General features: G+C 33.8%; 2 protein-coding genes and 1 long non-coding RNA gene across 5 annotated transcripts; 1 reads left to right on the top strand and 2 right to left on the bottom strand.

The window, feature by feature from the left end:
• Nucleotides 1-1,175: 1,175 nt before the first annotated feature.
• LOC141602549 (uncharacterized) lies at nt 1,176-1,896 on the bottom strand. Its single transcript, XR_012524517.1, has 3 exons — nt 1,671-1,896; nt 1,431-1,514; nt 1,176-1,330 (listed from the first exon to the last, which is right to left on the bottom strand). It is a non-coding gene; the product is annotated as an uncharacterized LOC141602549 (long non-coding RNA).
• Nucleotides 1,897-3,524: 1,628 nt separating this feature from the next.
• LOC141599446 (AP-1 complex subunit sigma-2) lies at nt 3,525-7,781 on the top strand. 2 transcript variants are annotated; one of them, XM_074419448.1, is made up of 8 exons: nt 3,525-3,606; nt 4,487-4,573; nt 4,660-4,751; nt 6,949-7,057; nt 7,183-7,218; nt 7,322-7,408; nt 7,497-7,575; nt 7,645-7,781. In XM_074419448.1, the coding sequence occupies exons 1-7, from the start codon at nt 3,604-3,606 to the stop codon at nt 7,566-7,568; spliced, it is 486 nt and encodes a 161-aa protein (XP_074275549.1). In that variant the 5' UTR covers nt 3,525-3,603; the 3' UTR covers nt 7,569-7,575; nt 7,645-7,781. The 2 variants fall into 2 exon arrangements, with proteins under 2 accessions (XP_074275549.1, XP_074275548.1); XM_074419447.1 differs by having other exon boundaries at nt 7,497-7,781.
• A 170-nt stretch (nt 7,782-7,951) lies between these two features.
• Nucleotides 7,952-21,632, bottom strand: LOC141599445 (phototropin-2). Of its 2 annotated transcripts, XM_074419445.1 has the most exons (24): nt 21,157-21,632; nt 19,739-20,286; nt 16,936-17,118; nt 15,840-15,931; nt 15,470-15,743; nt 15,071-15,275; nt 14,763-14,833; nt 14,180-14,286; nt 13,841-13,890; nt 13,556-13,660; nt 13,120-13,179; nt 12,894-12,983; nt 12,626-12,702; nt 12,327-12,411; nt 12,135-12,215; nt 11,828-11,931; nt 11,478-11,527; nt 10,725-10,831; nt 10,346-10,465; nt 10,121-10,172; nt 9,606-9,718; nt 9,281-9,421; nt 9,072-9,183; nt 7,952-8,341 (listed from the first exon to the last, which is right to left on the bottom strand). In XM_074419445.1, the coding sequence occupies exons 2-23, from the start codon at nt 20,209-20,211 to the stop codon at nt 9,073-9,075; spliced, it is 2,751 nt and encodes a 916-aa protein (XP_074275546.1). In that variant the 5' UTR covers nt 20,212-20,286; nt 21,157-21,632; the 3' UTR covers nt 7,952-8,341; nt 9,072. The 2 variants fall into 2 exon arrangements, with proteins under 2 accessions (XP_074275546.1, XP_074275547.1); XM_074419446.1 differs by lacking the exons at nt 19,739-20,286; nt 21,157-21,632 and adding an exon at nt 17,211-17,374.
• Nucleotides 21,633-22,216: the final 584 nt, after the last annotated feature.

The following is a 22,216-nucleotide window of genomic DNA, read 5'->3' as shown; positions in this document are numbered from 1 at the left end:
GAAACAAGTCTTTGAGGTCGACACGAAACCGTGATTTCATGCACCCTCTTTACCCTTGGCTTGGCCTCAACCATCCTGGGAAAAGCAAAGACAACACACAAAATTATACAGACTGTAGTTGCAATTATAGATATTTGGAACAAAGAATTAGACATACTGTGAATTAAAGTAATACAATAGATAGTCAGAGTTATACAAAATATAAGTAAAGTTATACATTCTGATAATAGAGTTATACAAAATATAAGTAAAGTTATACATTCTAATAATAGAGTTAATCGAAAAATATCAAGAGTTATACATTCGACGACAAAAAAAGTTATTCAAAATGTAATCGAGTTATACAACAAATGACAACATTTATAAAAAGCTCAAACTTTGAACCTGGGAATCGCTCCTTCTCGAAGACTTGGTGCATCATCCATCTGTAGGTGACAAATAAAAAGGGATTCAGATTATATAATGTGTAAAATTATATGTGTAACTCGAGCCATTAATGTATAACTCTATTATTAAAATGTATAACTCTAGCAATAGAAAGTATAACCGTGGCCATGTAATGTATAACTCTAGACATAGAATGTCTAACTCTGCCATACATTGTATAACTCCGATTATACATTATGACAAGAAGTTATTCAACATGTAATCGAGTTATACAACAAATGATGCGATAAAATGTATAACTCTAGCAATAGAAAGTATAACTCTGGCCATGTAATGTATAACTCTAGTCATAGAATGTCTAACTCGGCCATACATTGTATAACTCCGTTATACATTATGACAAAGACAGTTATTCAACATGTAATCGAGTTATACAACAAATGATCTGCGATAAAATGTATAACTCTAGCAATAGAAAGTATAACTCTGGTCATGTAATGTATAACTCTAGTCATAGAATGTATAACTCGGCCATACAATGTATAACTCGTAAGCATATACGATATAATGAATAACTCCGGTATAAATTGTATAATCGTAGGCATATATTGTATAACTCTATGTATGGAAACTAATTAGAAGTATAGTCATACATATAACAATTAGAGTTTGACATTATGAAGAAGGAGTTGGTCACGAATCGGAAGAGATATACATCTAGAACCCAGAGTTATACATCTAGGAACCAGAGTTATACATATTGCGTACTAAAGTTATACATCTATTAACCAGAGTTTTAAATTAATTAACCAGAGTTATACATATTGAGTACTAAAGTTATACATCTAGTAAGCAGAGTTAGACATCTAGTAACGTATAAATCAAAATCAAAACTTTTAACCTGGATATCAACTCCCGTGTCAATACTTTCTACAACATCCATCTCAGAGATGACCAACAATTGGGATTAGAGTTATACAGATATTTAATTGAAGTTACACATCATTCTATAAGAGTTATACCAACAAGACGAGATTTTTTACCTTCGATTCAGATTTCTTGGAAGATTTCTTGGCATTTTTCTTGGCAAAAACCATTGTTAATTATCAAATGACCTCGAATTTGTTCTGCACAACCATAATTAACAATTGAACAAATAAACATCAGCAAACCCATAATTGCAGATTGAAAAATCAAATGAACTCTTTTTATGATAGTTTAACAAAGGCAATAATTAACAAAAAACAAACTATAAATCACTAAATAAGGAATGGAGAAAATACCTTATAAAAAAATGGAGACAGGCGAGTTTGCACGCGAGTTGGTATTAATTTGTTGTGATGAAAATGGCGTTTGTTAGGATGGACTTAATTGGTAATGATGAAAATGGAGTTATCAGAATTGTGAAGAAAGAAAAGGAAGACGAAATGACAGGAAATAGAGGGAAAACACAAATACCCGCAAGTTGTTTTGAATTGTCTAGAAAATGAGGAGGGAAATGATCATGGACTGATGGACAAACAGTGTAGCATGCATGAGTTAGTGGGTAAGAGGAGATAGGTAAATCAAAAATATTAGTTTAATGGGGTTTAGTGGGGTTTGACTGCGAAATCTTGGCCATTGGTTTGATTGATCCAACCGTCCACATTAGGACTTATGGACTTATTATATATAAGGACCTTAGCTTATCTCTTCTCTCTCTCTCTCTCTCTCTCTCTCTCTCTCTCTCTATATATATATATATATATATATATATATATATATATTTCAGAAACCAAGAGATTTCAATGTAATTAAATAAATCTATACAACTTAATTATACTATAAGTTATAATCTATAGTACTATGTGATGGAACCGACCAAGGAACTTCAATGTAAATATTATATAATTTTGGTTGAATTATAAATTTAGAGAATATCAAAATATGGTGATTTTCTTTAAAATAAACGTGCCTGAATTATGTTATTAATTATAGTATCATCATATAATTATACAATTATTTAACATACACAAATATAATATAAGTAGGTTATATTTGGGAAACTATTAAAAGTTAAATAAATCAAGTTAGATTTCCAAAAGATAAAATATTCTATAATTATTTCGATTTGATTTAATGCATACATGTAATATATTTATATAAATATATAACTCCTTAAAATTGTATGGCTAAATACTAAAATTAATTATGTTAGTAGTGAAAATAGTTGTGTAGATATAATTCCACATGATTAATTGTTCATTTGTAAATAGGTGTTTTTAATTGGTTAATTTATTATTATTTGAACATAAAGAAAATTGGTATTGTATACGGCCTGCTTTAGATAAATAAACAAATTTGATAAAAGAAAGGTTTTTTTTGGTAAAAAAACTACTTTATATTTAAGGGATTTGTCAAAACACTATCTTATATTATTATTTTTTTTTTTGCTTTCAACTACCTTTGTTTTCTTTATTTTTGTTCAATAACTACATATGCTGACAATCTGAAAATATTTGGCCAGTTTAACGACATTAACGTATCCCACATGACTCTGTTAACATCAGACAACAATTATCAACTACGACCAACTTGCAATTTAACTTCAGACAAGCAAAACTTATCTTTATATTCTCCAATAATCACTAGAAACAACTTATCTTTATATTCTTAAATAATCACTACAAACATTCACTAAAGTAGAGTGTAAATAAATCTTGACTTCTCCGAAATTGGCCCTACGTAAGACTAAATAAAAAACAGAGTCTTATGAGATAGATTAATACCGAAAAATTGACCAAATATGACTATACTCTTGGCATAAGTAGTTATTGAACAAAAATAAAGAAAACAAAAGTACTTAAAAACAACAAATAATCTAAGATACTCTTTTTACAAATACCCGGTAATTTTTTTTAAAAAAGTTTGTTTTTATAATATGTAGATTACCAAAGTTGGCTGGTGTGAGTGGTAAGAACTCTCATCTCTTAAACAAGTGGTCAGAGTTTGATTCCTAACTCTTGCGAATGAAAAAGCCAAACTTGAGAAGTGTCAACCCATTAAATTGTCTTTAGTACCCGAAGGAGATTGCCGGTAGGAATACTCCTGGTCAACGCCCAAAAAAAAAAATAATACCTAAAATGGTAATTTCCCAAAATAATACCTAGATTAGGTAGATTGTTGTTCTACAGAATTGCCTCCATCGTATTTCCTCTCTCCTTGGAATTTCCCAAAATGGTAATAACTACACTCACATTCCTTGGTTGATTGATCTATCCTTGATTATTCATTGCTGGTTATTATTTTCAATAATTTTATTAAATTCATGTATTTGTTAGAATTGTTGTATATTTTGCTCTTTTTTCTGCGAATTTAAACTCGATTACTAGGTTTATGTTGTTGAGAAATTTCTAAATTCGTTGATTTTTCTTACGATTATTGCGCTATGATGCGAAATATCGTTCATTTTCGTAATGTTGTTGTTCAACGTTGGCGAATGTATTGTGTATTGACGTTATAATTTCCCCAATTTCGTAATTTTGATTTGTTCTGATCATCCAATTGTACATTGTCGACCAAAAATACGATAATTACTCCTTCCGTCCCTGTCATTTGAGTGAATGATCAAATTGCTCATCAAATGCAATCCTAAAATAGAAAGGACAACAATTGTTTGAGACACCCAAAATGGAACAGGACAACAAATAACCGGGACGGAGGGAGTATTAATTGAGGTTCTGTTTTGTTCCATATTCAGCTCATAGAAATTGCTCGATTAGCTAAGATTATTGTCACTTGAAGTTGAATTACCCTAAATTTATGGATTGGTTTGCCTGATTGATTGAATGATTATATCTTTGATACTTGACTGTTCAGTCCTATTGCATTGAATGTTAATGCAGTTGTAACGACATTGTTTTGCTCTGCAAGTGTCGCACATGAGATGATGTTAGAGTGTCGGACATTGCTATATTCTGAAAGATGTTTCCTGGTTTTGGGTGATTTTGAGCCAAAACGACATATTGGGGCGTCAGAAGTCAGAACGTTGGAGTGTCAAAAGTGAGGCGTGAAAGTGACCTAGGTTTTGCTGATGTTAACATATTGATTGTGATTCCAGATTCAGTTTGTGATTCTAATTAACCGACAAGGAAAAGTGAGATTGACAAAATGGTACTCTCCGTATGCACAAAAAGAGAGGACAAAGGTAATTATTCTGAACCGAGCTAATTGGTGTCTTTCATTTCAATGAACTGTCTATCATGATAAGATTATAACAAGTTGCCTATGAAGGTTCTCCGTGAGCTTAGTGGACTGATACTCTCTCGCGGACCAAAGCTTTGTAACTTTGTTGATTGGAGAGGACTCAAAGTTGTCTACAGAAGGTACTCTTTTTATATCTTCTATGCATTAGCAGATGGACAATTATGCTTATTTTAGGTTTAATAGTTGGTATTCTTGATTTTTGGTCTCTCTATTATAACAAGTTAACAACTAGGTGTTATGCTACTGAAAAACTTGGCAATGCTGATTCTTCTGTTTGTGCAATGTTTTCTATGATTGCGATGTAAAGGAAACTCGGTGTTTGTATGTTACCCTTTAAAAATCTCTCTCAATTGACTTTGGTGGTCAACCAATGCCAATTGTGACCATTAGTTTTTTAAAATATGTATAGATAAAATCTTGAGTATTTCATGTTGGATTTATCAAAATAATTATCTTCAAATTATCTTTTTTAAAAGGTTGTTAGTATTGTAATATAGAAGATTTTTTTTTAAAGGTAGGTTGTAGGTATTGTGATATCGAGGAAATATCAGTCAAAGTCGACATCATTTGACCATTAAAGTCAAATGACAACACTATAGGTGTGATGGAGTGAGTATATATATCTAGGGGGTATATATTTGTTGCTTCCTTTCCACACTTGCTTTATATGCGGTATTCTCCGATATGAAGGCATAGCTTTTCCTAGTGCTTTCACGAAGTATAGAGGTTGTATGTACATTAAGGTCTAAAACTATAAGTCGCTTAAGAACGATTGTTGAGGGGTTCAATTAGAATGCATATATAGAGCGTGACAGATGAAGTCTTGATAGGGTCTGTTGAGAGGTTATTGATTGAAGAACATAGCTAGGGTAGGGTACTATAGCAGCATAAGTCTCTTTGTTTTATCTATTAGATCAAAAGAGCTAACTGCAAGCTCTTAGTGTTTGTGGTTTTCTTTTTATGTGGGTTCCCTAGACTCGTTGCCTACTACCATGGTGGCAGTCTAAGCTTTTGGTGTTGGTAGAGGCTGAGCCATGAAGGTAAGGAGACCTGCCTTTGAAGTGCCTCTGGTGCCACTGGAACTTGTGAGTTGTGACCTCTGATTCCCCAAGCCTCCAACTCCATGTCCAAGCTTTACCCACTCACGTAGTCAACCAACACAATGTTAATGATCGAAAATATATTGGATGATGGAGATGCTAAATTTCTGGATGAATTAAGTTTTACATATCTCTATCATCAACGCAATTTATAGCTCAATCTCATGATGGTCTCAGGACCTTTTCTGTTGGCTTTTATTTTTGGTCAAATGTGTATTCTTAGTCATATGGAATATATATGGATGTATAGTCGGTAGCTATTCATAATAGGCATATCACAAGTCACTCCATATTTTTTCCCTTTTCTTATGCCTCTCAAATTGTTAGCTTTCATAGACCTTGTTAATGGTGGCTGCTTTTAGTCTCGCCGCATTTTCTATCTCTTTCCCTATAACTTAATGATTTTTAGTATACAGTATATTCTGAAAGAGTTTTTTTTAGGTGGCTAGTAATCATATATGCACTTCATATTTCATGAGTCTCTTATTTGCTATAAGCTCTATTGGAGGAGCTGATCAAGGGCTTTCGCTACTATATTCTTATAAATCATAATAGCTTTCTTGATTGGGTTCAGCAGATTTTTCTGAATGAAGTATAGGTAATGATTTTTAAATTTTAAGTTTTTATAAAAGAAAGACGGAATTCGATTTTTAAAACCCCTAAGTTTACCTTGACTTTCCATTACATTTCGTTATGCCTTTTTGTTTTTCATCTTCCCTTTTTTTATTCGCATTTTGAGGCGTGCGTTCACCCATGGACGGTTCGAAAGAATGATTCATGTCAGCCGACCCCAAATCATTTTGGGATTAAGGCTCTGATGTTGTTGTTGAAGTATAGGTAATGATAATGCTACAAGGCACATGCATTACCCCGTGTCAGACCTTTTATCCATGGAAGTGGACATAACCCATGTGGTGTTAGGGGCTCCCATTAATATACACAGCTGCACATTTGTGATGCATCCATTCATTATATTGTTGTGTCGTATATCACCTTTTTTATCTACATGTTCAAGTATTCAGCGTTTGATATGTATTTTTAACGCCACTCTTTCTACCCCTAGAATTTCCTGAGTTCCTTTTAAGGGACTTCTCGACATGCGAGCTTGTGCAAATGATGTTTCCTAATGGCTGAATCAGTTACAGGTTGATGTTTCACTATCTTATATGTGACCAGATACGTATGTTTTTATATGCTGATTATCTGATTAATGCAGGTATGCAAGTTTGTATTTCTGCATGTGTATTGACCAGGAAGACAATGAACTAGAGGTCCTTGAAATCATCCATCATTTTGTTGAGACTCTAGACCGCTATTTTGGCAGTGTGCGTACTTTCCACCATCTGCATTTTCCTTCTTTTGACAATGATTTTCGCCATCTTTCAAAGTGTCGCTCATATTGTTAGTTTTGGAAATTATGCTTGAATCATAACTCACTGCACCTGTTCAGGTCTGCGAACTAGACTTGATCTTCAATTTCCACAAGGTATGTGTATGACCTGGAAATATCTTTGATTTATCGTTAATATAATATATTTGGCTATGCCATCTATAATTCCTGTCATGTTTTTGTGATATGGCAATGAAAGGCGTATTATATACTTGACGAGATCTTAATTGCTGGTGAGCTGCAAGAATCAAGCAAGAAAACTGTTGCCCGACTCATTGCTGCACAGGTATTGTATTGACCTGATTGTGACTGCGAGTCTGGGACTAATGCTCTGTAACTCTGAAAATACGTTGATGTTGTAATCTGATTTGTAGGATTCACTGGTCGAGGCTGCAAAAGAGCAAGAAGGCTCCATCAGTAATATCATTGCACAGGCCACAAAGTAGCGGTATAGCCTTGGATGGCTGGCTGGGTTCTCTGGTGGTGAAGTTTAATCATAATCTTAGGGGCTCGAAAAAACAATAATAGTTGTGGTCCGTTGTAGTAGTTTTTTTAAAATCACTCATCTTACCCGGAGAATAATTATTTCTTATCGTGATTGTTTTATTGTTTGTGCTTGTAGACGTGTTTCTACGTTCCTTATCTATTCAAAGTAGACCTGACAAATGGATCAAGTTAATACTTTCCTGATAGTCTTTTTCTTTTCAACCATGTCCCATTTAGCAGATCTCGTAAAACATCACTAAACCGTGCAATAGTCACTGATTCCTTGAATGTTCGAGGGTCCTAAAACTAGTGAATGACTTGTATAAAAATGCTGGATACAAAGTTAAGCAAGATCACGTAGTTAATCAGATTTGCAACAATGGTTCTGTAACTTTACATTGTCGGAGTATCACTTCACAAATAATACAAGCAACTTGAATATACTTCTCGGAAATAATACAAGCAACTTGAATATACTTCTCGGATATGTGCCCAGAAAGAGATGAGATTTAGGGACACCCAGAATATGTACTACAACTTGCAACTCAAATCTGATCAACCACTCGCCTTCTGCAATAGTCATAATTTCCATGATCACAAAACTTCTCCATAATTGCCTCATTTCGCACCAATATATGATCTCTATGTACAAAGGCCTACAAATGTTGCAATCGTTCTTCTCTGACTGTGAGTAGAAAGCCTATGGACCGGTGCTGCTTAACAATTAGAACTCCTGCAGTCAGGTATACGAAACAAGTTAACTCATGTAAATGGTTATCCAAGCAACCTTTGTGCTAGATCTCTTTGGTCTTGTGAGCATCCTTGAATAATTGAATACCTTGTTTCATTTTCACTTTCCTTAGATTTTTAAGTGAAACTATCCAAGAATTCTCGATGATATCAGTTTGAGTAGACATAGCAAACGGTTCATCCACATCTGGCACAGGTCATTTTTGAATTATGATGTACTTTGGATTGGGTTTGGTTATTTCTATACCATCTAAATTACTATGGGATCATTCGAAGAATGGGTCGAGTGGTTACAGATTGGGTGATGGAGCCTTGAATTAGGAATTGTGTTTTTCAATGTTTTGACACTTTTTATGTACATATACGAATACGTAAACTCTTAAGTCATTTGTGGTCGCTTTGGATCGGTTTGTTTCTCCACCACCATGTCAGGTCATTTCGAATACGGTCGCTACTAACGGGCGGGTACAATGAAGTTTCGGTCTAACATGAATTGAAATGAGTCTATTTGAAATTGGTGATTTTTGAATTATTCTATTTGGGTGTTGGGTCGGGCAAGTTTTCCCGTCTAATTATGAGTTATCCAATTTTTGTTTTAGCGCTGCTCCCCTTACGCCAACATCAGCAAAGAGCCTTTGACACATAAGATAGCGTTCTTGTTTGTTGTTGGTTTATATGGAAGAAAGCTAACCATAAGTCAAAAGAGGACTAACCTTAGAACATGTCCATAGGTGCGTCAAGGACACCATCGTCATCCCAATTGATTTCTTTTGCGTTTGGATCTTTTTCAATAAATTGAATTGGCACATCCAACTCCGGTGCACTCTGAAATCACAAAGTAAACAATGTCAACTTCTCATCTGAGATTTCAGCTTCCACAACCTGATATAGTTTTCTGCAATTTTTGTAGGAGATGCTATACCATGCAACGAATTAGAGGCCAATTTATTCCCCGGAAAAAGGGATGTTCTTTTATTTCATTGGCTCCGCCTTTGGACCCCAATCTACTTGCAGGATCTCGGTGTAGTAAAGCATGGATTAACTGTCTCGCTGCAAGACTTACCTACAATATCAGGTACACATGAGCAATGAGTTTTATATGGGACGGTCCAAAATGTGAGACCAACCCACAAAATACGCAAGGATCTGGGGTTGGTCTCATATGTAAGTGTTTCATACAGGTTTTTGTGATCCAGGAACACAAAATACTGCACATCAATCACAAAATAAGAGCATGAACTTCTTACTGGAATGCTACTCGGGAATGTAAGGTCTTTGTGTAAGATGTTTGCAAACGTCTTTTGTCTGTTCTTTCCCCGAAAAGGTGTACGTCCATATAACATCTCATAGAGCAAAATGCCTAAGGGAGGAGAATTACAGAACTATTAGATAAAAACCCACAGGTCATTCATATGCACATTATGGATTATGCACTCTGATATGATTAATTCACGAATTCAGGTTTATAATTATTTCAGCACTCCGGTAGAGGTGGTTTTTAATTTGATGTTCATTTTAGAAATTCATTTGCTGCTATAATTTTCACTTTGTTTTTCTCATTCTTCACATCCTTGGTACAGTTAATCCAACATCTGCAATATATCTCTCTTTTATATGTGCATCTCTTTAGCCATTTATAATGCTATCCGTCTATCTCATAGCAAACATGATTATAAATTTTCTTCTCAGCGCACACAATAACTACAATTGACAAAAGAGCCCTAATATTTCTGATACTTCAGTTTTTAGTAGAATTACTAACCTAAAGCCCACCAGTCAATAGCACTACTATGGCCTGCTCCGGTGATAATTTCCTAAAACACAAAGCACACGTCAGAGAACCAAATAGAAGGAGCAAGTTAAAATACAATCCAAAGTTGTGCTCAAAAAGTCGTCTGCGTGGGGTTTATTATCATTTTGTAGGTTTAAGAAGGCATAAATGGTAGAAAAATGTCAAATTTAACGTAAAGATGGGTATAAAACATACAGGAGCAATATACTCTTCCGTTCCAACAAAAGAGTTAGATTGAGTCACTGGTTCTGCAACAAAAATTGGCGGTGGTTGGCTCCTTGATCGTCTTTTCTTCAGTTGGGGAGGCTTTAATACCTACAAACAAACAAAGTTAATAAAATATGAAGGACAATAACACGAATCATCGTTTGAAACTGCGAATTGGCAGGTCAAATAATTAAAAAAATAAAAACGAAAAAATAGGGAAAAAAGGAAAGGAAAAATGGAAATATATCAAATCTGAATTTCAATGGATATGAATGAAATAAATCTGACGAAATTGTTCAGGCATCATGGTATAACCGAGATCCATTCACTATACAAAGAAGAAACCAATGAGAGAGCTGATACGTACTTGTGGTTTGCAGGCTGTCAAAAATGAGAGGTCAAAATCAGCCAAAACAATATGTCCATTTTTCTGCAGCAGTATGTTTTCAGGCTTTAGGTCACGGTAGATGATACCTGCTCCATGTTATTATCGAAACTTGTTAATCCAAGTTGCATGAAAAAGTGTCTATATTCATATTATTTCACATTAAATAGAGCCATAATTGTCAAAACATTTTCTCCATAAGAACTATATACCCGCTTACCCGTCAGGTATTAATCAGAAAATCTTAGGGAAAGTGTTATACAGGATCCCAACATACACTAACGATAACTGTGGCCAGTTTGGACTTTGGATACCATAATGGCATAAAATAAAATGTTTTGTGATCTTATTAAGCTTTTTATAAAGTAAGATGAGGATTATACGATGTAGAATAGAACTAGGATGGCAAGAAATGACTTTCTGAGTTTCTGCTGAATATAAGATTTAACTTTTGAACTTTCGCAAACAACCACCATATATTATGAATTTTGCTGTAAGTTTCCTAAGGATGTTTATATGAATATACCCTTAGTCCCTTAGCTTTTTTGAGTCAGGACAGGCAAAGGTTTTGAGGAGCCAAAAAAAGTAAGATTCCCTAAGCTATTATACTGTAGTTCAAAACTTCACGAGCACTATAAAAGAAGTTTTCGTGGCTAAAACATAGAAAGAAATGCTTAAAGAGAAAGCTACCCATGAAAATAACGAAGTGAGCAAATTGAAAATGTTGACCATTACCTAAACAGTGAACATACTCCAATCCAATTACAACTTCAGCTGCATAAAATCTGGTGGCAGCAACATAATCAATACACAATTATGAAAAAATGGCAAATGATTAACAGTTTTGGCTCAAGGTCAAATTCAGGTCTCAAGGATTTTAAATCATCGGGAAAAAGTGTGAGTGTATGAGGACTCCCATATAACACAGATTTTGACAATATCAGTTGTTGACAATAACACAGAAGAAAAGGCCTATTTTGTACTCCAAACAAATATAATCCATTTAGTTTAGGAAAGTAAATTGGTCGGACCATAAGTTTAAATCAGATTGTTTTATATGGCAAAGTGTTTAGTTGACAACATACCTTGCAGATTCCTCCTTGAAGATTTTCATGGGTTGCTTGTCAAGTAAGCCAAATAACTCTCCGCCAGGGCAAAAGTCCGTTATCAAACAAACGTGTGTCGAAGTCTGAGCAAATAGAAATGCATTAGTATACTCAAAACCGTCAATACAATCATACAAGATAAACGATATGGTCGAATTTTGAACTGAACTTGAACAAATATTCATAATTGACCTTTTTTTTTTTCTTTTTACTCCTACAAGAATGAAGCTATATAAACTACATAGTGCGAGGTTTAAAGTAATGGCAGTTCAGTGATTGTGTAGACCTGGAAAGAAGCATATAGAGTCGGAAGGAAGGGATGGTCTAGGTACGCGATAACCTCCCTTTCAATGCATGCACGATGTACCTGTGAAACATTAGAAAAGTATTTGACAGACGTGTGAATTAAGCAGAAATAGATAGTTTGGGTAAGTAAAGACAAGGGAGCTTAAGAAACCATTATATTCAATGTATTAACCTTATTACGATTCAACATAACAGATTTTTCCATCGCCTTCATAGCAAACAATTCTCCTGTGCCTTTCAGCTCCACCAAATGAACACTGCAAAAAGCTAAAATGTCCAGTAAACTACAGCTAGATGTTGGTGGCATTGTACGATAAAACTCTAAATAAACCCAACAAACAAAAGAAGCGAAGTGCAAAAGAAATATAGTATCTTTGTATATACACACAACTCTTAAGTAAATATTGGTTATTCTTTTGCACAAACTATTGAAAAAAAAAACGGTACAAGTGATCAAGGTGATAGTCATACCTGCCAGTATCACCACAACCCAGCGGTCTTATGGGCTTAAAATGATCCAGGCAAATTTTTTCCCCAGAAGCGGTAATCTAAATGCCAGAAGAAACGAAGTGTCAATCAAATAAAAAAATTGTGACATTAGATATGTCAAGGATAATTATTATCACGGTTGCATGGTTTGGGTTCGGTCGCGCAATTTTCAAACAGAAATCACGACTTCATCCCTCTTTCTAAACAAAGAACAAGGAGATCATGTATCTACATATAGGAGAAATTAAACCTTTTGTATTGCTGCCCATGCACGAGAACCTCTACTGTGAGGCTTCGGATAAACAGGCTCTGAATGAATTGCCCACAAATCCTCAGGTCTCTGTAAAATAATGTTTTAAATTAATGGGATTAGTTTGAGGTAAGTCGAATAATTCGAATTACAAAGAAACGTGTCCAGGTCAGAATGCAAATGCAACTATTTGGAGAAAAAAATCAGACAAGAAGAGATACCTTACCGAGTTGGCATCGGGAAGTTCTCGAACAGCTTCATTAACATTTTCTGCAGTAGCTTTGACCTGAATTGTAGGAAACAAATTAAAACAGATGGCTCTTAATTTCAGATAAAGAAAGCACTTTTCAGATAGAAGTTACATGCGAATACTGTCAATTGTGACAGTATACTTGCTAAAACACGCAAAAATAACCACCAAGCTAAGAGCAATATAAGAGAGGAAGCAAACATAATTCAGAGACTTCCTTCAGAATTTTTATGTAAGATCGGCCACTTCATTCAATAAATGCTTGTAGTATTTTAACGTTTGAGATTCACGCTCAGGGATCAAAATCCCATTACATGAAAACTGACATGCGCCAATTTTAAAGTTCACACTAGAGAAAAAACTAAACTAGAAGATAAGAATTTGAAATAAAATTATAAAAGAGACCACATACCAGCTTAGCACTTTTCTGTTCTGTTCTCTCCGATAAACGATTACGTAATGGCTCTATATGATCACTTCCATCCAGTTGCACACCTATAAAGTATTGCAGCTCTCCCTGGACACCCATAAGAGACAAGGCACGAGTGATGTTGTGGAATAAATATCTGTTGCTAAACTACTCCCCAATGTATCCAAGTCTAGGATGACAAATTACGCGATTGTCTGCTTTTGATTAAATTTGTATAGTGATCGTAGGTACGCGCTATATAACTGAGCATCAATCTAGAGAATGTACCTTCTGATCTCGCATGGGTTGCAAATGAAACAAATTCCAAAACTTCTTTCCTGAAAAAAATTAAATAACAGGTTGATAATGGGCTGGAGATGAAAAATAATACTCCGTATATCCAATCCATAAGGGCATAGGGCATATATAGAGCTTTGCATTAACAAGTTAACCTAGTTTATTGACAAAAGCACAATCATGATGGCCATACAAAGTACCCGTGTCAACAAAAAAAAAAGATCATTCTAGAATGACCCACAGTGGAAACTACGTCAACAGCTGCATCAAACGATTGCTACTTCAAGATAAAAGAAAAGCGTAGCTAGTTTGGTGAGCCACTTTGCTTACCACTTTTAGTATAATTAATTAACTGAACAGTTATCTCCCGCTGGTCCTTAATAGCATCTCTAATTTTCTGGACAGTCGCTTGATCAGTTTCTGGTCCCTGGAGAAACCTGCAATTAAAGAAATGTTAATAAAATAAGAAGACAAATAATCACATAAACAAAATCATCAGATGAAAAAAATAATGGACATGTTAAAGAGTGAAGTGACACATTTACGCATAAGACAGAAGGTTTCCCATAGTGGCACCCTTTGAATTAATAAAATGGCGTAGTTGCTACAGTTCTGCTTCGTCCACATTTGCAACAGTTATAGAGGGGCAAAGAGAATAAGAAGGCATGCAGCTGCAAATCCTACGTGCGGTTAATGATGCTAGATTGCTAAATGATCATGATTTTCATATTCACTGCCTTATCTTATATTCTTATGTCATGAGCTCAATAACTATAACATATGGATGCTTTACGTTCAAACAACCAAAGTAAAGGCCCAAATGGAGGCAAATGTTCGTAATCTGAGAAGACAGATCTTCAAATAATATTCAAAATGGTAGAAAAAGAATATAAGGCCTACAAGTGATTTATACCGACAGTTTCTTCCCAAAATTTCTTCTCTTGTGAACTCTGTCAGTTCCAGAAAGCTGTCAGAAGCAAATATCTGCAAAATACACCGGAGTTGGCTGTTGTCAGTTTACTGCCAGGTTCTGACACTAAGAACTTCATAAAATTCATACTCAGACTCACGACAACACCGTATTGAACAAAAAATTTACAAATCTATGAGATATAGAAGTCCAGATAATACAAGCAACACTCAAATTTGACTTGGCTCAACAAAGACGGCAGTCTTTAGTATTACTAGTTTATAAGTTATTTTCCTTTTATCTTAACATACAATTGGATTATCTGGAAGCCTGGGATCAGTAATCACAAAATTCTTCTCAATACGCTCTAAGGTAGTTGCTAGGTCGATTCCTTGACGTATGTCTCTTTCTCTTTCAGTACGGTCCCAGCTGTCAACACGAGCTATTTCTTTTGTCATCAGTTCTTCTGGCTCAAGGCTTGGTTGTCGTTCATGCTTCATGGTAGACTTCTTACGCCTACAAAATAGGGAAAAAAAATTATGCTTTCAATGAACAGAATTTATAGGCAAGAATATCCTTAAATAATCCTAAATCCTTATGGGCATCAATGAGATTTATGTCCGAGCTAATCTAACCAAGTCACTGCATGGTTTTCCTAATCTGAATTCTGCAGTGAAGAGAGAGGAAAGGTATCAAGTTAATAGACTCACCCCACCAAAGACACACGAGTTGATTTTCGAGAGCTTTGGTCAAGATCTCTGGTAGGAGTGTCAATTTTAGCATCATTTTGAGGAGTCTGCCTGCCAGCAGCGGTCATATAGTCAATGTTTGCAGAGTTTGGTAGCGTGTAGTCGACATCCAACTTTCCCTGCTCATACGGAATGACAGCATTGTTGTTATTTGCAGGTTGAATATGTGAGCGTGGATGCTTTACAGTTTGAACAACTTCTACTATTGACCCCATAGCCTTCTCTTTCTGACGAGCTGCATCATATAGTTTACCGCATCATATTATGAAAATACATCATTAACGTCATCAATAGCTAAGAGTCATCATGAAGTCTGCTGGAAACTGCGTACCATCATAACGAATCAATGACTGAGGCAAACCATTAGGACGCAATGCCTTGTCAACTATTCCTTCTGTGTATTTACTAACCTCAACCTGCATACTACAGTGGTAAACCAATTTCAGATAAAGCAACATGCTATATTTAAAATTGACCGATGTTAATGGGAAGGAACATAGAAATTTGACAGCAAACACAGACCAAGAACGGCAACATTCCTCACCTATCCCTTCCCAAATTTGAATGTACTCCCTATTAAGTTTATTGAAAATAAGTTCTTCACTGAGCCCATGTTTCTCTGTACCACTATACTGATCTCTCTCTCAAGTATCGACCTTTTACTCCGTAGGCAATAGACAATAAAGAACTTAACATATCCATCACCGCCCTCTAGCTGAACCTCATCCTCATACTCTTACTAGAGATGAATAAGGCAAACATCCTTCAATGTCAATCCAATCATTCAATAGGTAGTAAGATACAACTTGATCACTAATGTTTATATTTTCCCAATGAGGCGCAACAAAAACTCCTCATGTTGCTGCATAAATAAAAGCGAAATACTTCCTATTTTTTGGTTGTATGACTCACTAAACTCTCCGCGCTTCTTTTGTCGTGAAATACATAATGATGCAACACCATGTTACCGACATTGTTCTTTTCATTATAGTACATCCGTATTATTCATTATGCAATTATGTTGTGTTCTCCACACAAGCCAAGGGTTGTGTTCATGCAACACCATGTTACCGACATTGTTCTTTTGTCGAGGTACAACCACCTCTACAAGTATAACATAGAGCTAACGAATCTAGAACCTTATTTGGGATTGCTCCACAATGTACACCATTAAGAACAAGCAATTATGTTGAAAGGAGGTTCATTAACCAAAATGAAGCCCGCTAACATCAGACTAAACAATACAACAACAACATTACCCCAATAACTCAATTGCTCCCGCAAATTGTGGAGTAAGGGGGTTTTCCGATGTACACAACACAAAGAGGCATGTGGCTACTAAAACCAATAAAGCCAGAAACTTAAGCATCAATAATGAAAAATAGAATTAACCCATTTTATTAAAAGAGGAGAGTAAAAAAGGGTACCCAATAAATTTGATGGTACGACCCTGATCATCCTTAATAGGAGTAACAGTAAGAAGGTTCCAAAAAGGAGTTCCATTCTTCTTGAAATTTAACAGTCTTCCACAGTAACTTGTTCCTGTTTTTACTGCATGTCTTATCTTATCCACCTCCTTTTGGTCTGTTTCTGGTCCCTGCAGAAATCGGCTGCAAACCCAACAAAAATTACATTAATTTACTGCAAACATGTACATCAAAGTTACCCATTTTTGGTAAGAAAGATGTCAGCTTTAATCTACCAATTAAGTGAGAATAAATGCAGATAAACACTTGAAAAAGTGTTGCTCTTTCATGGCGAAATGCGAGGTTTGGTGTTTTCCAATTGAATTAATTGATACGGCAAGGGACATGCAGCTACTTACGACGGAGTGTCTTTTTGGGAATTTGAGTCGGAGGCTGGCGTGGGGTTAACGGAAATATATAGCAAATCAACTCTATACATCCCCTTACTACTGAGAGAATAAAATATTCTCTTTAGTTTTTTCTCAAAAAAACATTAGCTAAATAATGTACTCTCTTTGTCCCGGTTATTTGTTGTTCTTTTCCATTTTGGGGTGTCTCAGTCATTTGTTGTCCTTTCTATTTTAAGAATGAACTTGATGAGTAATTTGATCATTCACACTCAATTTGTTCCACTTGTCATTTAGCTATTGGCCCTCTCCTCTTTCCTTGTCTTTGTGCCAAAACCAAAGGACAACAAATGACCGGGACGGAGGGAGTAATAAGTAAAATTTTCTTTTATTACATTATTATATCTTCAATAATACTCCGTATACTCTTATAAATAAACTCTAATTTTTTAAATAAATTCATAATTATGCTGTTTTTCATTAAAATAAAATAAAATTGATATTAAATTATAAACTATAAGTTGCTAAATTTTTTAGTAATGCAATAACTATTACTGAAGAGAATATATAACTTGACACATTCTTACTATTAGCTTCGTGACAAAAAAAAACAAATGAATTAAAAAAAATCACAACTTAAATAAATTTTTTTATTAGTTTTCCATTTTCAATTTTTTTGTTTCATATCAAAATACAATGGAATGAACTGATAAATATTAATGAAAAAAAGAGATATAAATTTTAAAGTATAAATCCTCTCATATACTAAGAGAAAACTTCTCTAAAGTTTCCCCTCCAAAGTGCCCAAGCTTATATATGGAAAAAAAATTAGATTTTCATTTATTAAACTAATTTTCCATTTAAAATATAACTTGACACATGCTTACTATTAGTTTCGTGACAAAACAAATGCACTAAAAAAAATCACAACTTACATTTTTTTATTAGCTTTCCATTTTCAATTTTTTCGTTTCATATAAAAATACAATAGAGTGAACTGATAAATATTAATGAGGTGCAAATTTAAAAAGTATAAATTCTTCTATATACTAAGAGAAAACTTCTATAAAATTTCCCTTTCAAAGTGTTCAAACTTATATATGGAAACAAATTAGATTTTCATTTATTAAACTAATTTTCCATTTAAAATAATCTATACATATAAACTGTATCTTCTATATATTATTAACTTCGTAACGAAAAAAGAATTTATTAAAATAATTTGAGATAGTTAAAATATTTCATAAAAAACACAATTCGCAGAATTATTCAATTCTTTTGATTAATTTTAATATTAATTATTTTTTTATAAAAATTCGTGAGATATAAATCTAAAATTTACAACTAATACAGTAAAAATTAAAAGGCCTATATTTACCGCACATTTGCGTGGGATCTACACTAGTTTGATACTATGTGTAATTACACCCTTTTAACTTATAAATGTATCAAATTAATTTCATAAATTTCTCTTTAATTTGCAATTAATCACATATCTTATTTTTAAGAATGAAATTTACTGAATTAAATATTTTATTATTATTAAAAGTCACAATTATTGATCATTTATTAATACTAAAATTCCTAATTATTATAAATCATGTTCACTTTTTTTTTTTTTTATTTTGGTGAAAATAATTTATAATATTAGATATGTATAACTTTTCATTCGTAAAAAAATTCTCTTTTTATTTAAAAAAAAAAATCACAATTAGTAAAACTCATTTTAAAAGTGTTAAAATAAAAAACTTACGAGGAGAATACCCTTATACAGTTATACTCCTACTCGTACTCCTACCCGACTCAAATGTTGGTTTACTCATTGTGACAATAAAAAAACTACAAATACCCATTACTTTAGAAATCTCAAATTAATCTTTTAGGAATGAAATGTTGTTTCTCCACTTTAAACTCACATTTTCGTTTTACTTTGAATTAATTCGAATCGTTGTAAATTAAAAAGAAAAAATAAATTTCGCATCTGATATAGTAATATATAATTTCTCTATAAAACATTTTTACACAGGTTATTACCCATTGTAAAAACATTAATTATAATTCACTTAATTACCTTCCCTCTAATAATCTCCACTATCATGAATCATGATTAGCTAACAAGGATATCATAGTACTTTATCAATGATTTAACAAACGTTTTTTTATCGTAAACTTGTTTTATAAGAGAATTACATTGAAACCATTAATTAATTTACATAATTACTCCTATTTTACAACGTTTTATCATAAATAGTGCTGCCGCTCCTCTCGTAACACTATTTTCTTTTCTTTTTCCTTTGGATTTGCTTTTTCACATACGGATTTTACTCTTTCACATACGTTTTTTTTACAATTTTAGCTTTTAGATAGACATAATCTGTAGATGTTGGGGAAGTCACAGAAGTTTAAGACATGCTTACCAATTACGCCCGATAACCTCTTTGGAAGAGTAACCAGTCATAGTAAAGAAGCCACTACTCGCATACATAATCGGACAATCTGGCTTTGTAGCATCCGACACCACAAATGTTTGTTGCAAAGTAGCTAATGCTTCCTTCAACTCTTGAGACACCCTCGGAAACCGATCCGATTGACCTGAGTTTGATTCCTCGGAAGTTCTCGTCGAGAACAACTCCGATGAATTCCTCCATCTATCACCGTTTCCTGAACTCCGAACAACTACGTTCGAGGTTGATGACCCTGCCACTTCTTCTGTAATTAGTGCAAGCCCCCATTCTGCTGCTCTCTGGGCCATGACTGCTTCGCTTTCGATTTCACTGTTCACTTTGTTGGTATGAGTAGTACTATTATCAGACGTTCCTCCATTATTTGTAGATGATGCCTTGTTCGGTTCAAATGCCATCCACTTCGTAGCATTACTTGATCCCTCCATTTGTACAATTTTGCCTAGTACTCCGTAACTATTATGATATTAAAATATTGATTGAAATACCGAATTCTTTATTTCCTGTCAAATGTTATGAACAAAAATTCCTCAACATACAATATTATTCCAAAGGAAAATTTTTATAATTTTGGAAGACATATACTCTAAGCTACAATCACTTATTTTTTACGAGACTGCATCACATTCACATATAACTACTTGTGTACGGAGTAATAATTATATGAAAAAATATTAATAAAATTTTACTCCGTAATTGGGACCGGCTAACTGTAAAATAATCTAGTACAAGACTTACTAATTACTATCATCATCATGAAGTTGGTACGAGTTTGACATGAACTTTGCAATTATTATCATAATTCACATACACATGAATTTCATAATAATTACTGTACTACTAGTTTTTAAGTAAACCGACACTTTCCTAGAACGAGATATGAGGGTCGTACATATCATCTTATGCCATGTTTACCGTGTGACAAAAAGAACAAATATTTACGACATTTGGGTAGACCGGAAATTGAGAATATGAAACTTGTAGGTACAAAGTACTCCCTCCTATTCATTCATTTTGTCCCCCTTCTATTTTGCACAAGAATTAAGAAAATGATTTTGGACCACACAAAACACTCTATTCCACTCTACCCCACATGTAATTAAATTTGGACCACACAAAAGTTACCCAAAAAGGAAAGAGGGACAAAAATCCGACTAGCTTCGATAAGGAAAGAGGGACAAAATGAATGAATAGGAGGGAGTACATAGTATAAGAGATAGGAATAATATCATTCTTACACTACAGAAAAATTGCTCCTACTAGCTATTCATCATTAGCCTATAACCTTACTTAAATTCTTACTTTTGACGCGTCATAAGTTTGCTGGTTGAAATCATGGTAAAAAGGAAAGATGTCGTGAGATGTCAAATTACCTTTTCAGCACGAGCAAAAATAGTTGATAAAGTTAAGATGTCGGAACTAACAAACGGCATGAACCCATTGGATGAAACTCCATCTTTGAATGTCTCAAAGATTGAGTTAATTATATATTTGGGAAGATAATTAAAAGGAGAGAGTAGTAGGAGTAGTAACTATTAACATTTAATTTGAAGAAAAATAAATAAAAATAAAAAGAAGGAAATAAGTAATGAGATAACGATAATGTGGGTTGAAAATAAATACGAACCTAACAATATATGAAAGTTGACATGTCGTGAAATAATAGCCATTTGTTTGTAATAGTATGGTACGGCTTTACGTGGAGCATGTCTATGTCTATATTTCTTTTTTCAACTTCCTATACTTTTTGTCATAATTGGTAAAAAATTGTGTAAGGAATAAGTTGTATATATCACATGTTTTCCTTAACAAAAAGTGGATATGACAATTTGACAATTACTAAACCGTTGGTTTAATTGAACGTTAGATCTAATTTTATAGTATGGTTTTAGGTTTTGTTTTTTTCGGTTGATAGAAGCTGGATTGAACTAAATTGAATGTAAAAGTTGAACTGAACTGAACTGAATAGAGCTACAGTAAGAGTTAATTTGTGAAGAGATCAATCAACTGAATTGAACTGAATGAACCTGAGCTAAACCGAATTAATAAAATGAGCTGATTAAGTTAGAAAGAACGGGATTAGTATGTTCATGGTTCCAACTACCGACCAATAGTTAGTTACGAGTAATTTTCTTTCTGGGGGTATTAGTTATTTGTTATTCCGTATTTATTTTCATTATTTGGTAAGCTAATGCTGGAAATTGAGATGAACATTCTTATTTACTACTCCGTCGGTCCCGGTCAATTGTTATCTATTTCTATTTTATGATATATCAAACAATTGTTATCTATTTCTAAATTTAGTAAGTTTTAGACAAGTGAAAACTTGAAATACACAGGTGAGCATGTACAGAGATACTTATTTTATGATTAATTTTCACCATCTTTACTCTTTTCTTTGGTTTTTGTGTAAAAAGTAAGAAGTAATAGATA

This window comes from Silene latifolia, chromosome 9 (genome assembly GCF_048544455.1).
Source record: "Silene latifolia isolate original U9 population chromosome 9, ASM4854445v1, whole genome shotgun sequence".
NCBI classification, from domain to species: domain Eukaryota; kingdom Viridiplantae; phylum Streptophyta; class Magnoliopsida; order Caryophyllales; family Caryophyllaceae; genus Silene; species Silene latifolia.
Note: the sequence above shows the minus strand (reverse complement) of the source record. Positions and strands in the feature narration are given on the sequence as shown.

Coding starts and splice junctions, on each gene's coding strand:
- LOC141599445 (XM_074419445.1), bottom strand. CDS start 20,211: ATGGAGGGATCAAGTAATGCTACGAAGTGGATGGCATTTGAACCGAAC. Junction 15,744..15,839: donor GTCATTGATTCGTTATGATG/GTACGCAGTTTC, acceptor TATATGATGCAG/CTCGTCAGAAAGAGAAGGCT. Junction 9,422..9,605: donor CATTCCCGAGTAGCATTCCA/GTAAGAAGTTCA, acceptor CTGATATTGTAG/GTAAGTCTTGCAGCGAGACA.
- LOC141599446 (XM_074419448.1), top strand. Junction 7,058..7,182: donor TAGACCGCTATTTTGGCAGT/GTGCGTACTTTC, acceptor GCACCTGTTCAG/GTCTGCGAACTAGACTTGAT. Junction 7,409..7,496: donor CCCGACTCATTGCTGCACAG/GTATTGTATTGA, acceptor TCTGATTTGTAG/GATTCACTGGTCGAGGCTGC.